At 44.3% G+C, this 15,831-nt stretch overlaps 1 protein-coding gene across 4 annotated transcripts in view; it reads left to right on the top strand.

Annotated features, from left to right (window-relative positions):
• LOC115153340 (zinc finger MIZ domain-containing protein 1) overlaps window positions 1-15,831 on the top strand; it is a 196,875-nt gene that overhangs the window by 150,736 nt on the left and 30,308 nt on the right. For all 4 annotated transcript variants that reach the window (XM_029698685.1, XM_029698683.1, XM_029698686.1 and 1 more), the window contains exon 6: window positions 1,878-1,983. In XM_029698685.1, coding sequence (XP_029554545.1) covers window positions 1,878-1,983 — 106 coding nt within the window. The remainder of the gene's footprint in view (window positions 1-1,877; window positions 1,984-15,831) is intronic.

Here is a 15,831-nt window from a genome sequence, read left to right as displayed (position 1 = left end):
TTACATGTTGCCTTTATATTTTTGTTCAGTGTATATGCAGGGTCAGTTCCAATACCATATTTCCAATGTGCAGGGAAAGTGGAGCGATAGTAGAGCATGAACCTGCAGGAGCGAGTCACTGTTTTGATGTTTGCAGAGAACGACAGGCTGTTTGCTAGGGTCACGCCAAGGTTCTTTGCACTCTGGGAGGGTGCAGGCCACACTGTTACGGAGAAGTCTTGGAGCGTGCAGGCCTTCCCCGGGAGGAAGAGCACAAATTGAGAGAGACGTTTTTTTTACAGAATATCTGAATGTTGTCTTAAACTGAAGGGATAGCATCTGTAGGCCTAGTGTGTGTAGAGTGTGTAGTGTAAATGGACAAACTCATCATTCTGTAAGTCACTTTTAAAGCTTCTTAAAGCTGGGTCAAGTACAAGTGTTGGTTTAGGATTACTTTTTTTGCTCTAGTTTCCACTCGTTTTTAATTTTTTTAATCTAAACATTACTCAGTCTATAGGTTGAGTAGATGATCAAGGTTAGCAAATCTGTGCCGAGCTTTACTCAGATCGAGCCTTCTGAACACATCTTAGGACAGTGTTTTTTCTAGGACAGTGGTGATGCGGAAGCAGTAGTCTCTCTACAGACGGGTTGCTTCCGGCAGTGTAGTACCAATGCTCCAGCTTAACCGTCTGTAGAAGTTCCAGCAGTTGAGACGGAGAGGACGATTCGGAAATGGGAAGCATGTCACCCGGTAACGTCACTGGCGTATCCGCTTGTTGCCCCTAGCTACACATGAGCACAATTCCTGCTCGCATTTCAAGCCCCGACAACCCAAACTCGTAATTTGTTGGGAGTTGTCTGTCTCCCCAGATTTTTTCTCCCTTTCGAAATGTCAGAGAGAAGCCGACATCCTCCCCATACCTTGTGCTGTTGCCTAACTTACAATGCTCCAAGGTCTGGTATATCCAAGACAACGGAAGCAGTCTGACAACTAAATCTGTGAGTTTACTGAATCATCTGATGACTGTGGTTTTTAACAGATGCTCAAACAATGTTCCTGCTGATCTTTTCATTTCCCGTCTGTGTGCGCGTGCTACAATAAATTCAACAAGGCTTTTTACATCATGGTTCACCTCATAAACCTGTTCCAGCATAATCTCATTCTAGGAACCCAGAGCCAAATATCACATTATTCGATAACAGAACATCAGGGTTAGGAGGTTAGTGGGACACAAGCATTTCCTAGTTTAGCAGGCATAAGATTAGAACTGTTTGCTAAGGAGAGTCGAGGTACTTTCTATCGTGCTTTCATGATAAATGGCAGACATGGAACAAACATATTGTAGTGAAAAGTAGTTCACTATATAGGGAATGGGGTGCCATTTTGGGATGCACGTTACCTGTCCCACTGGTCTCTCTTAGATCTGAAATATTCAAAAGCTCAAACAGTGAAAGTTTTGATTAGCTTCCACACAAATACTCCTGAATATGTTGCAGATAGTTACTAACTGTGTTGATAATTCTGTGGTTGCTCACTGAGTAGTGTTCTGGTTACTTATCGATTGTTCTCTAACTTTCTCTCTCCCGTCTCCCTTCTATATCTTACGCTCCCTCTTTATTCCCCCCCCCTCTCTCTCTCTCTCTCCCTCTCTCTCTCTCTCTCTCTCTCTACCTCTCTCTCCCTCTCTCTCTCTCTCTCTCTCTCTCTCCCTCTCTACCTCTCTCTCTCCCTCTCTCTCTCTCTCTCTCTCTCTCCCTCTCTCTCTCTCTCTACCTCTCTCTCCCTCTCTCTCTCTCTCTCTCCCTCTCCCTCTCTCTCTCTCTCTCTCTCTCTCTCTCTCTCTCTCCCTCTTCCTCCCCCTCCTTCATCCCTTTCTTCTTTCTATCCCTCCCTCTAGGTGGTGAGTCGTGTGGCAGCCCAACAAGGCTTTGACCTGGACCTAGGCTACAGGCTGCTGGCTGTGTGTGCTGCTAACAGAGACAAGTTCACGCCCAAGTCTGCAGGTAAGAGACGCTGCAAAATTACTGACTAAATACCAGGCAAATATCAGGGTCGTGTTCATTAGGGCATGCAATAGAAAAAGTTTTGCAACGTTTCTCATTGGACAGATGCAGGTCGTCACCTCCTGTTGCATTTTGTTTTCTTCTGTTTGGTGCCAAATGTACCCAGGTGAAACAGGACTGTAAAATAAAGTGGTACCCGCACCATGATGAAGTGCAGGCTAGGAAGTCACTGTATGAGACACAGCTACTGTTGAACACCCCAGGCCCAACGTTTCAATCTTTTAGGAGGCCTTTTGTGTGAATTGTTCTCAGTCCGAGTTCCTAAAGTAGATTATTGCATTTACTGTACAGTTGAAGTCGGAAGTTTACATACACCTTAGCCAAATACATTTAAACTCAGTTTTTCACAATTCCCAACATTAAATCCAAGTAAAAATTCCCAGTCTTAGGTCAGTTAGGATCACCACTTTATTTTAAGAATGTGAAATGTCAGAATAAAAGTGGAGAGAATGATTTATTTCAGCTTTTATTTCTATCATCACATTCCCAGTGGGTCAGAAGTTTACAAACACTCAATTAGTATTTGGTAGCATTGCCTTTAAATTGTTTAACTTGGGTCAAACGTTTTAGGTAGCCTTCCACAAGCTTCCCACAATAAGTTGGGTGAATTTTGGCCCATTCCTCCTGACAGACCTGGTGTAACTGAGTCAGGTATATAGGCCTCCTTGCTCGCACACGCTTTTTCAGTTCTGCCCAAAGATTTTCTATAGGATTGAGGTCAGGGCTTTGTGATGGCCACTCCAGTACCTTGACTTTGTTGTCCTTAAGCCATTTTGCCACAACTTTGGAAGTATGCTTGGGGTCATTGTCCATTTGGAAGACCCATTTGAGACCAAGCTTTAACTTCCTGACTGATGTCTTGAGATGTTGCTTCAATATATCCACATAATTGTCCTGCCTCATGATGCCATCTATTGTGGATATAGATACTTTTGCACCTGTTTCCTCCAGCATCTTCACAAGGTCCTTTGCTGTTATTCTGGGATTGATTTGCACTTTTCGCACCAAAGTACGTTACTCTTTAGGAGACAGAACACGTCTCCTTCCTGAGAAGACCTCAGAAAAAAAATTGTAGACCTCCACAAGTCTGGTTCATCCTTGGGAACAATTTCCAAAAACCTGAAGGTACCACTTTCATCTGTACAAACAATAGTACGCAAGTATAAACACCATGGGACTACGCAGCCGGCTGATTTCTTTTGATTTCCCCATGATGTCAAGCAGAGACAGTGAGTTTGAAGGTAGGCCTTGAAATACATCCACAGGTGCACCTCCAATTGACTCAAATTATGTCAATTAGCTTATCAGAAGCTTCTAAAGCCATGGCATAATTTTCTGGAATTTTCCAAGCTGTTTAAAGGCACAGTCAACTTAGTGTATGTGAACTTCTGACCCACTGGAATTGTGATGCATTGAATTATAAGTGAAATAATCTGTAAACAATTGTTGGAAAAATGACTTGTGTCATGCACAAAGTAGATGTCCTAACCGACTTGCCAAAACTATAGTTTGTTAACAAGAAATTTGTGGAGTGGTTGAAAAACGAGTTTTAAGGACTCCAACCTAAGTGTATGTAAACTTCCGACTTCAACTGTATCTATAAGGTTGTCTGATCACATCCTGGTCACAGAAATGGGATGCAAGTTTTAAACAGAGCTCTGTGGGCCCTTGTCAAAAGAGGTGCACTTTGTAGGGAATAAGGTGCTTTTTGGAACATAACCATGGTCATATTTTAGGGCTTCTGTGGTTTTGTTTGTTTCTGCCTTCTTTAACCTGCTTGTACAGTATCTCAGACATGACGTATGGCCAGAGTACATTATAACAGAGAGTATTTATAGTAGCTATTAATCTTTAATGTGCCATTGAGAAGAGCTGTCCGGATGGCAGGCAGCCTCACAGAAAACAGTCAACTCGACAGTCTCTACACACACACACGCACGCACACGAACACACACACACGCAAACACAAATGTACCCACACGCACACACAGCACACACACACTACAGTAATGCTGTCCTCAGACACTTTACCTTTCAAATCCAATCCCTCCAATCCATACCCCATTCTTCCTCGTAGTGTCCATTTGTCGGAGTGAAATCTGGATAGGCAGGGATGAGGGAGAGAGAGAGAGATGGATGGATGGGTGGAGAGGTAGAGAAAGCCTGACAAAGCCATAACTGGTCAGAATAAAGATAAACGGATGGTTGAAAGAACTTTGAGTAACCATGAATTTGATTGGCTTGTTTTTGTGGTAAATATTTGGGATTAAGGCATTAAGTGCTAGCATGTACAGTTGAAGTCGGAAGTTTACATACACTTAGGTTGGCGTCATTAAAACTTGTTTTTCAACCACTCCACAAATTTCTTGTTAACAAACTATTGTTTTGGCAAGTCGGTTAGGACATCTACTTTGTGCATGACACAAGTAATATTTCCAACAATTGTTTACAGACAGATTATTTCACTTATAATTCACTGTATCACAATTCCAGTGGGTCAGAAGTTTACATACACTAAGTTGACTGTGCCTTTAAACAGCTTGGAGAATTCCCGTAAATGATGTCATAGCTTTAGAAGCTTCTGACAGGCTAATTGATATAATTTGAGTCAATTGGAGGTGTACCTGTGGATGTATTTCAAGACCTACCTTCAAACTCAGTGCCTCTTTGCTTGACATCATGGGAAAATCAAAAGAAATCAGCCAAGACCTCAGAAAAAAATGGTATACCTTCACAAGTCTGGTTCATCCTTGGGAGCAATTTCCAAATGCCTGAAGGTACCACGTTCATCTGTACAAACAATAGTACGCAAGTATAAACACCATGGGACCACGCTATCGTCATACCGCTCAGGAAGGAGATGCGTTCTGTCTCCTAGAGATTAACGTACTTTGGTGCGAAAAGTGCAAATCAATCCCAGAATAACAGCAAAGGACCTTGTGAAGATGCTGGAGGAAACAGGTGCAAAAGTATCTATATCCACAGTAAAACTAGTCCTATATCGACATAACCTGAAAGGCTGCTCAGCAAGGAAGAAGTCACTGCTCCAAAACCGCCATAAAATATCCAGACTACGGTTTGCAACTGCACATGGGGACAAATATTGTACTTTTTTGGAGAAATGTCCTCTGGTCTGATGAAACAAAAATATAACTGTTTGGCCGTAATGACCATCGTTATGTTTGGAGGGAAAGGGGGGAGGCTTGCAAGCCGAAGAACACCATCCCAACCGTGTAGCACGGGGTGGCAGCATCATGTTGTGGAGGTGCTTTGCTGCAGGAGGGAACAGGTGCACTTTACAAAATAGATGGCATCATGAGGCAGGACAATTATGTGGATATATTGAAGCAACATCTCGAGACATCAGTCAGGAAGTTAAAGCTTTGTCGTAAATGGGTCTTCCAAATGGACAATGACCCCAAGAATACTTCCAAAGGTGTGGCAAAATGGCTTAAGGACAACAAAGTCAAGGTATTGGTGTGGCCATCACAAAGCCCTGACCTCAATCCTATAGAAAATTTGTGGGCAGAACTGAAAAAGCGTGTGCGAGCAAGGAGGCCTACAAACCTGACTCAGTTACACCAGGTATGTCAGGAGGAATGGGCCAAAATTCACCAAACTTATTGTGGGAAGCTTGTGGAAGGCTACCCGAAACGTTTGTCCCAAGTTAAACAATTTAAAGGCAATGCTACCAAATACTAATTGAGTGTATGTAAACTTCTGACCCACTGGGAATGTGATGAAAGAAATAAAAGCTGAAATGAATCATTCTCTCTACTATTATTCTGACATTTCACATTCTTAAAATAAAGTGGTGATCCTAACTGACCTAAGACAGGGAATTGTTACTTGGATTAAATGTTGGGAATTGTGAAAAACTGAGTCTAAATGTATTTATATGTGTACACACAACAGAATTACATTTCTCCATTTCATCTCTCATGTCTCAGTGCTCATCCGTAGAGAACATTTTCAAAATCAACTGTTTCTATTCTTTCTTCTCTTGAAATAGTATAATTCCTTAGTGGTTGATCCACCTATTAGAAGAACCCAAGCACACAGACAGACAGACAGACAGGCAGACGTTAGTTCATATGGCTAGATCTATTCCCTTCACCTGTTTCTGTACTGATGGTATAATGTGACTGTCGTCCAGGGCTCAAGTTGAACTGTGTTGTCTGTATGACAGTTCAAATCATCTCCAGGCCTTGTGATGGCTCTGGAATCTTGTTAAAAGAATCCAGCCTGGACCTGGGCCCGATGCATCCCAAATGGCCCCCTATGCGCTATGGGCCCTGGTCAAAAGTGCTACAGTGAATAAGGCTCCATTTTGGACACAAACTAAAATGTGGGTTCAGGGGAATAGGTGGTGGGCTGAAGCCTTAAAACACGAAGTTGATCGATCCCCGTCGAGGGAGGAGCAGAGTTTTTGTACATGACAGTAAACCATTCTTATGACTATAAGATTTGTATGCACCTTCATTTCTTGCACATTTTTTCTCATAAAAGATATATTTCAACACACGGCCGCTCAGGCAAATTTGCTAAACAACTTAACTTGGAACCAATCAGAACTCCCGTACATACCCCTCGTGATGAAGGCAGCCAATGTACGGCTTCAATCTACGATGTAAACACAGCTTCATGTAAAAACACGAGCTGCTGTCTGATGAAGAGGAACCGATATAGCTAGCTCCCCAAATGAAATAAGATAAATATCTGTTTTGAGGGCACTTGAAATATGCAGCATGCAATATGAATTGTCTTGATCATATGAAGAGGTAACTCCATTGATCATTTAGACAATTTATTGAAAGCTAGCCAATGTTACAGTTTGACTAGCCTAGCCAGCTACTGTTAATGGCATTTTGTGTTTCATTAGCTAGCTATCGCTCTGTCAGAGAATTCAATTGTTGAGTCATGTTTTGGCATGATTATATTTCTCATTTCAATTAACTAGCTGCAGGCTTAAAATGAACATTCAATCAGACACTTTGCAAAGAAACCCAAATCAGAGCATGTTGATAGAAAGATGTGTGCCTGTCATGTATGTTAGAATGGAGGTTTAAAAATGACAGTTGCATATCGATATTAGCCAATACATATGGCATAGCCTACACGAACAGTGCCTTCAGAATGTTTTCATACCCTTTGACTTATTCCACAATTTGTTGTGTTACAGCCTGAATTCAAAATTGATTAAATGTTTGTTGTTTTGGTAACACTTTACTTGACACTTAGTTTCATAACACTTTATGATATGGTCATAACCATGTCATAATATGTCATAACAGCTGACATAACTTGTTATAATCTGACATAATATGGTCATAACACTGTCATGACCCATATGTTTACACCTGATGTGACATATGTTGCATTATTTTATGTCTGGTTATGACACCTACATTTCCCTGCCAAGAAGTTTCCTTTCATTCTAAAGTTTGTAATGAAGTCATGTTTTTACACTTCATGACACTATCAAGCAGCATTATGACCACTTGTGTCGCTTTACTTGGACTAAGGAAATACACTTTATGATACTGTCAAGAAGCATTATGACCATCAGAGTCATATAAGGCATATAGGCCTATCACGCACTTGCCCTTATATCAGTCGTCAATCAAAAAGAGGGTGTCTTGTCCTGCTCCTGAAATCTGTTCCTGCATTCATCCCAGTCATCAGCAACAGAGCATTGGGGTATGTGCATGTCTGACATCAGTGTGTGTGCAATTACAATGTTAATTCAACACGGTCAATTTCAGAAAATGTTATAAAACATAAAAATACAGTTGACAAGTAGTCTATGGTGTAATAGAATGTTTTGCCTTGTGTGGAAGGGTTTTGTGGGTTTTAACACTCTTATGTAGGTGTCATAACCATACATAAAATAGCTACCATGGTAGATTTTGTGAGTTTTGACACTTATGTAGCTGTCATAACTAGCCATGAAATAACGCAATATATGATATATGTCACAGGTCTAAATATATGTGTCACCGTGTTATGCCCATATTATGACAGGTTATGACAAGTTATGTCAGCTGTTATGATGTATTGTGACATGGTTATGGCCGTGTCTTAACATTTTACTACGCTAGGTATCAAGTAAAGTGTAAAAAAAAAAAATTGCACCCATCTACACACAGTACCCCATTATGACAAAGTGAAAACTTATTTTTATAAATCTTTGCAAATTTATTGAAAATGAAATACAGAAATATCTCATTCACAGTACATAAGTATTCACACCCCTTTGCTATGACACTCCAAATTTAGCTCAGATGCATCCAATTTACTTTGATCATCCTTGAGATGTAACTACAACTTCATTGGAGTCCACCTGTGCCCAATTCAATTGTTTGGACATGATTTAGAAAGAAACACACCTGTCTATATAAGGACCCACAGTTGACAGTGCATGTCAGAGCAGAAAATATACCATGATGTCCAAAGAACTGTCCATAGATCTCCGAGATGGAATTGTGATGAGGCACATATCTGGGGAAGGGTATAAAACAATTTCTAGAGTGTTGAGAGTTTCCAAGAGCACAGAGGTCTCCATCATTGGGAAATATATATCTTTTTTTATTACTCAGACTCTGCCTAGAGCTGGCTGTCCGACCAAACTGAGCAACCGGGCAAGAAGGACCTTGGTCAGGGAGGTGACCAAGAACCCAATGACCACTCTGACAGAACTACAGAGTTCCTTGGCTGAGATGGATTCTATCACGCCCAGAAACCTGCTCCTTTTACTCTCTGTTCCGGATGTACTAGACGACCAGTTCTTATAGCCTTTAGCCGTACCCTTATCCTCCTCCTCCTCTGTTCCTCTGGTGATGTAGAGGTTAATCCAGGTCCTGCAGTGCCTAGCTCCACTCTTATTCCCCAGGTGCTCTCATTTGTTGACTTCTGTAACCGTAAAAGCCTTGGTTTCATGCATGTTAACATTAGAAGCCTCCTCCCTAAGTTTGTTTTATTCACTGCTTTAGCACACTCTGCCAACCCGGATGTCCTAGCCGTGTCTGAATCCTGGCTTAGGAAGACCACAAAAAATTCTGAAATTTCCATCCCGAACTATAACATTTTCTGACAAGATAGAACTGCCAAAGGGGGCGGAGTTGCAATCTACTGCAGAGATAGCCTGCAGAGTTCTGTCTTACTATCCAGGTCTGTACCCAAACAATTCGAGCTTCTACATTTAAAAATCCCTGTGGCTCAGTTGGTAGAGCATGGTGTATGCAATACCAGCATAGTGTGTGCAACGCCAGGGTTGTGGGTTCGATTCCCACGGGGGGCCAGTACAAAAAAATATATATATATAAATAAATAAATAAAAATGCACGAAATTAAATGTATGAATTCACTACTGTAAATTGCTCTGGATAAGAGTGTCTGCTAAATGACTAAAATGTAAAATGTGAAAATCCACCTTTCCAGAAACAAGTCTCTCACTGTTGCCGCTTGCTATAGACCACCCTCTGCCCCCCAGCTGTGCTCTGGACACCATATGTGAACTGATTGCCCCCCCATCTATCTTCAGAGCTCATGCTGCTAGGTGACCTAAACTGGGACATGCTTAACACCCTGGCCATCCTACAATCTAAGCTTCATGCCCTCAATCCCACACAAATTATCAATGAACCTACCAGGTACAACCCCAAAGCTGTAAACACGGGCACCCTCATAGATATCATCCTTACCAACTTGCCCTCCATATACACCTCTGCTGTTTTCAACCAAGATCTCAGCGATCATTGCCTGCATCCGTAATGGGTCTGCGGTCAAACGACCACCCCTCATCACTGTCAAACGCTCCCTAAAACACTTCAGCGAGCAGGCCTTTCTAATCGACCTGGCCCGGATATCCTGGAAGGATATTGACCTCATCCCGTCAGTAGAGGATGCCTGATTATTCTTTAAAACGGATCCTCACCATCTTAAATAAGCATGCCCCATTCAAAAAATGTAGAACCAGAAACAGATATAGCCCTTGGTTCTCTCCAGACCTGACTGCACTTGACCAGCACAAAAACATACTGTGGCAATCTGCATTAGCATCAAATAGCCCCCGTGATATGCAACTTTTCAGGAAAGTTAGGAACCAATATACACAGGCAGTTAGGAAAGCTAAGGCTAGCTTTTTCAAGCATAAATTTGCATGCTGTAGCACAAACTCAAAAAAGTTCTGGGACACTGTAAAGTCCATGGAGAATAAGAGCACCTCCTCCCAGCAGCCCACAGCAATGAGGCTAGAAAACACTGTCACCACCGATAAATCCACTATAATTGAGAATTTCAATAAACATTTTTCTACGGCTGGTCATGCTTTCCACCTGGCTACCCCTACCCTGGTCAACAGCCCTGCACCTCCAACAGCAATTCGCCCATCCTCCCCCATTTCTCCTTCACCCAAATCCAGATAGCTGATGTTCTGAAAGAGCTGCAAAATCTGGACCCCAGTCAAATTAGCCGGGCTAGACAATCTGGACCCTCTCTTTCTAAAATTATCTGCCGAAGTTGTTGCAACCCCTGTTACTAGCCTGTTCAACCTCTCTTTCGTATCGTCTGAGATTCCCAAAGATTGGAAAGCAGCCGCGGTCATCCCCCTCTTCAAAGGGGGAGACACTCTAGACCCAAACTGCTACAGACCTATATCTATCCTACCCTGCCTTTCTAAGGTCTTCGAAAGCCAAGTTAACAAACAGATCACCGACCATTTCGAATCCCACCGTACCTTCTCCGCTATGCAATCTGGTTTCCGAGCTGGTCATGGGTGCACCTCAGCCACGCTCAAGGTCCTAAGCAATATCATAACCGCCATCGATAAGAGACAATACTGTGCAGTCATATTCATCGACCTGGCCAAGGGTTTCGACTCTGTCAATCACCACATTCTTATCGGCAGACTCAACAGCCTTGGTTTCTCAAATGATTGCCTCGCCTGGTTCACCAACTACTTCTCTGATAGAGTTCAGTGTGTCAAATCGGAGGGCCTGTTGTCCGGACCTCTGGCAGTCTCTATGGGGGTGCCACAGGGTTCAATTCTCGGGCCGACTCTCTTCTCTGTATACATCAATGATGTCGCTCTTGCTGCTGGTGATTCTCTGATCCACCTCTATGCAGACGACACCATTCTGTATACTTCTGGCCCTTCTTTGGACACTGTGTTAACTGACCTCCAGACGAGCTTCAATGCCATACAACTCTCCTTCCGTGGCCTCCAACTGCTCTTAAATGCAAGTAAAACTAAATGCATGCGCTTCAAACGATCGCTGCCCGTACCTGCCCACCCATCCAGCATCACTACTCTGGACGGTTCTGATTTAGAATATGTGGACATCTACAAATACCTAGGTGTCTGGTTAGACTGTAAACTCTCCTTCCAGACTCACATTAAGCATCACAAATCCAAAATTAAATCTAGAATCGGCTTCCTATTTCGCAACAAAGCATCCTTCACTCATGCTGCCAAACATAACCTCTTAAAACTGACCATCCTACCGATCCTCGACCTCGGCAATGTCATTTACAAAATAGCCTCCAACACTCTACTCAGCAAACTGGATGCAGTCTATCACAGTGCCATCCGTTTTATCACCAAAGCCCCATATACCACCCACCACTGCGACCTGTATGCTCTTGTTGGCTGGCCCTCGCTTCATACTCATCGTCAAAACCACTGGCTCCAGGTCATCTACAAGTCTTTGCTAGGTAAAACCCCGCCTTATCTCAGCTTACTGGTCACCATAGCAGCACCCACCCGTAGCACGCGCTCCAGCAGGTATATCTCACTGGTCACCCCCAAAGCCAGTTGCTCCTTTGGCCGCCTTTCTTTCCAGTTCTCTGCTGCCAATGACTGGAACGAACTGCAAAAATCACTGAAGCTGGAGACACGTCTCCCTCACTAGCTTTAATCACCAGCTGTCAGAGCAGCTCACAGATCACTGCACCTGTACATAGGCCATCTGTAATTAGCCCATCCAACTACCTCATCCCCATACTGTATTTATTTATTGATCTTGCTCCTTTGCACCCAAGTATCTCTACTTGCACATTCATCTTCTGCACATCTACCATTCCAGTGTTTAATTGCTATTTTATAATTACTTTGCCACCATGGCCTATTTATTGCCTTACCTCCCTTATCTTACTTCATTTGCACACAATGTATATAGACTTTTGTTTTTCTACGGTATTATTGACTGTGTGTTTGTTTATTCCATGTGTAACTCTGTGTTGTTGTATCTGTCAAACTGCTTTGCTTTATCTTGGCCAGGTCGCAGTTGTAAATGAGAACTTGCTCTCAACTAGCCTACCTGGTTAAATAAAGGTGGAGAAAAAAAACAATAGTTTCTACAGCACTTCACCAATCTGAGATTTATGGAAGAGTGGCCAGACGGAAGCCACTCCTGAGAAAAAGGCACAGGACAGAACGCCTGGAGTTTTCCAAAAGGCATGTGAAAGACTCTGAGAGCATAAGACAGAAAATTATGAGGTCTGATGAGGCAAAAATATAACTCTTTGGCCTGAATGCAAAGCGCTATATCTGGAGAAAATTTGCCACAGGTCATCCATCACCTGTCTAACACCATCCCTACCGTGAAGCATGGTGGTGGTAGCATCATGCTATGGGGAAGCTTTTCAGCGGCAGAGACTGGTAAGGATAGAGGGAACAATGAATGGAGCCAAATACAGGCAAATCCTCAATGAGAACCTGCTTCAAAGTACAAGCGATCTTAGACTGGGGTCACCATCCAAAGCCTAATTAATAACTTCACCATGCTCAAAGGGATATTCAGCATCGTTGCCCATCTTTGTGAGGTTTTGAAAAACCTCCCTGGTCTTTGTGCTTGAATTTGTTCTTGAAATTCACTACTCGATTGAGGGACCTTACAGATGTGTGTGTGGGGTACAGAGATGGGGTTGTCATAAAATGTTAACCACTATTATTGACCACGGAATTAGTCCATCTAACTTATTATGTGATCTGTTAAGCACATTTTTACTCCTGAAATGATTTAGACATGCCATAACAAATGGGTTGAATACTTATTGACTCGAGACATTTCAGCTTTGCATTTTTTATTATTTAAAAATATATTCTACAAACAAAATTCCACTTTGAAATTATGGGGTATTGTGTGTAGATCCGTGACACAAAAATCTCAATTTAATCAATTTTAAATTCAGGCTTTAACACAAATTTTTGGGGGAAAGGTAAAGGGGTGTGAATACTTTCTGAAGGTAATGTATCTGCTTCTGGTAGCTAGCAACAGATCTACTTGTTGTAACTAGCTAGCTAACTAGCAAGTTAGTACATTACTAAGATTCCTGTGCTCTAAGTTAGGAGTCATTTTACAGCTTGCGTTGATGGTATCACATTTCTATCACTCAACAGTTAGATTGCAGCTTGTCGGACGGAGATCTCTTTCGAGTTGTCACCGCCAGCTGTCTTCTACCTTAGATACAGATTATGTGATTGGCAGACGTGATCAGCAGAGATAGTACACGAGTTTTGATTGGTTTATAGTTTAGTACAGGGCGGTGTTTGCCTGTCCAGCTAGCGAACATAAAAGCAAGTATTTTGAAAACATTTACAAGAATTTACATAGCCAACAAACAGAAATGTGTTCAGAAGAAATAAATATACACAACATGTAACATTTTTTTAAAAAAAGCTCCTCCTTCAACAGAGATCGATCATCTTGAAAACTAAAGCAGCCCACCACCTAGAAGGAAAGAGGCTAATGGGAGATGTCCTGAAAGGAATTATACATAAGTAGGGAATGAAGAAAGAGAGGGAAGGATGGGAGGGAGGGAGGGAGGGAGGGAGAGAGGGAGAGAGAGAGGGAGGGAGGAGAGTTAGGGATGGAGGTATGATGCTGGGAGGGAGGGAGAGAGGGAGAGAGAGAGGGAGGGAGGAGAGTTAGGGATGGAGATATGATGCTGGGAGGGAGGGGAGAGAGGGAGAGAGAGAGGGAGGGAGGAGAGTTAGGGATGGAGATATGATGCTGGGAGGGAGGGGAGAGTGGGAGAGAGAGAGGGAGGGAGGAGAGTTAGGGATGGAGATATGATGCTGGGAGGGAGGGGAGAGAGGGAGAGAGAGAGGGAGGGAGGAGAGTTAGGGATGGAGATATGATGCTGGGAGGGAGGGAGAGAGGGAGAGAGAGAGGGAGGGAGGAGAGTTAGGGATGGAGATATGATGCTGGGAGGGAGGGGAGAGTGGGAGAGAGAGAGGGAGGGAGGAGAGTTAGGGATGGAGATATGATGCTGTGAGGGAGGGGAGAGTGGGAGAGAGAGAGGGAGGGAGGAGAGTTAGGGATGGAGATATGATGCTGGGAGGGAGGGGAGAGAGGGAGAGAGAGAGGGAGGGAGGAGAGTTAGGGATGGAGATATGATGCTGGGAGGGAGGGGAGAGAGGGAGAGAGAGAGGGAGGGAGGAGAGTTAGGGATGGAGATATGATGCTGGGAGGGAGGGGAGAGTGGGAGAGAGAGAGGGAGGGAGGAGAGTTAGGGATGGAGATATGATGCTGGGAGGGAAGGATGGGAGGGAGGGAGGGAGAGAGGGAGAGAGAGAGGGAGGGAGGAGAGTTAGGGATGGAGGTATGATGCTGGGAGGGGAGGGAGAGAGGGAGAGAGAGAGGGAGGGAGGAGAGTTAGGGATGGAGATATGATGCTGGGAGGGAGGGGAGAGAGGGAGAGAGAGAGGGAGGGAGGAGAGTTAGGGATGGAGATATGATGCTGGGAGGGAGGGGAGAGTGGGAGAGAGAGGAGGGAGGGAGGAGAGTTAGGGATGGAGATATGATGCTGGGAGGGAGGGGAGAGAGGGAGAGAGAGAGGGAGGGAGGAGAGTTAGGGATGGAGATATGATGCTGGGAGGGAGGGAGAGAGGGAGAGAGAGAGGGAGGGAGGAGAGTTAGGGATGGAGATATGATGCTGGGAGGGAGGGGAGAGTGGGAGAGAGAGAGGGAGGGAGGAGAGTTAGGGATGGAGATATGATGCTGTGAGGGAGGGGAGAGTGGGAGAGAGAGAGGGAGGGAGGAGAGTTAGGGATGGAGATATGATGCTGGGAGGGAGGGGAGAGAGGGAGAGAGAGAGGGAGGGAGGAGAGTTAGGGATGGAGATATGATGCTGGGAGGGAGGGGAGAGAGGGAGAGAGAGAGGGAGGGAGGAGAGTTAGGGATGGAGATATGATGCTGGGAGGGAGGGGGAGAGTGGGAGAGAGAGAGGGAGGGAGGAGAGTTAGGGATGGAGATATGATGCTGGGAGGGAGGGGAGAGAGGGAGAGAGAGAGGGAGGGAGGAGAGTTAGGGATGGAGATATGATGCTGGGAGGGAGGGAGAGAGGGAGAGAGAGAGGGAGGGAGGAGAGTTAGGGATGGAGATATGATGCTGGGAGGGAGAGAGGGAGAGAGAGAGAGGGAGGAGGAGAGTTAGGGATGGAGATATGATGCTGGGAGGGAGGGGAGAGAGGGAGAGAGAGAGGGAGGGAGGAGAGTTAGGGATGGAGATATGATGCTGGGAGGGAGGGGAGAGTGGGAGAGAGAGAGGGAGGGAGGAGAGTTAGGGATGGAGATATGATGCTGGGAGGGAGGGGAGAGGAGAGAGAGGGAGGGAGGAGAGTTAGGGATGGAGATATGATGCTGGGAGGGAGGGAGAGAGAGGGAGAGAGAGAGGGAGGGAGGAGAGTTAGGGATGGAGATATGATGCTGGGAGGGAGGGGAGAGTGGGAGAGAGAGAGGAGGGAGGAGAGTTAGGGATGGAGATATGATGCTGGGAGGGAGGG

Source organism: Salmo trutta, chromosome 18 (assembly GCF_901001165.1).
Source record: "Salmo trutta chromosome 18, fSalTru1.1, whole genome shotgun sequence".
NCBI lineage: Eukaryota > Metazoa > Chordata > Actinopteri > Salmoniformes > Salmonidae > Salmo > Salmo trutta.
The sequence above is the reverse complement of the archived record's forward strand: the minus strand, read 5'-3'. Positions and strand labels throughout refer to the sequence as shown.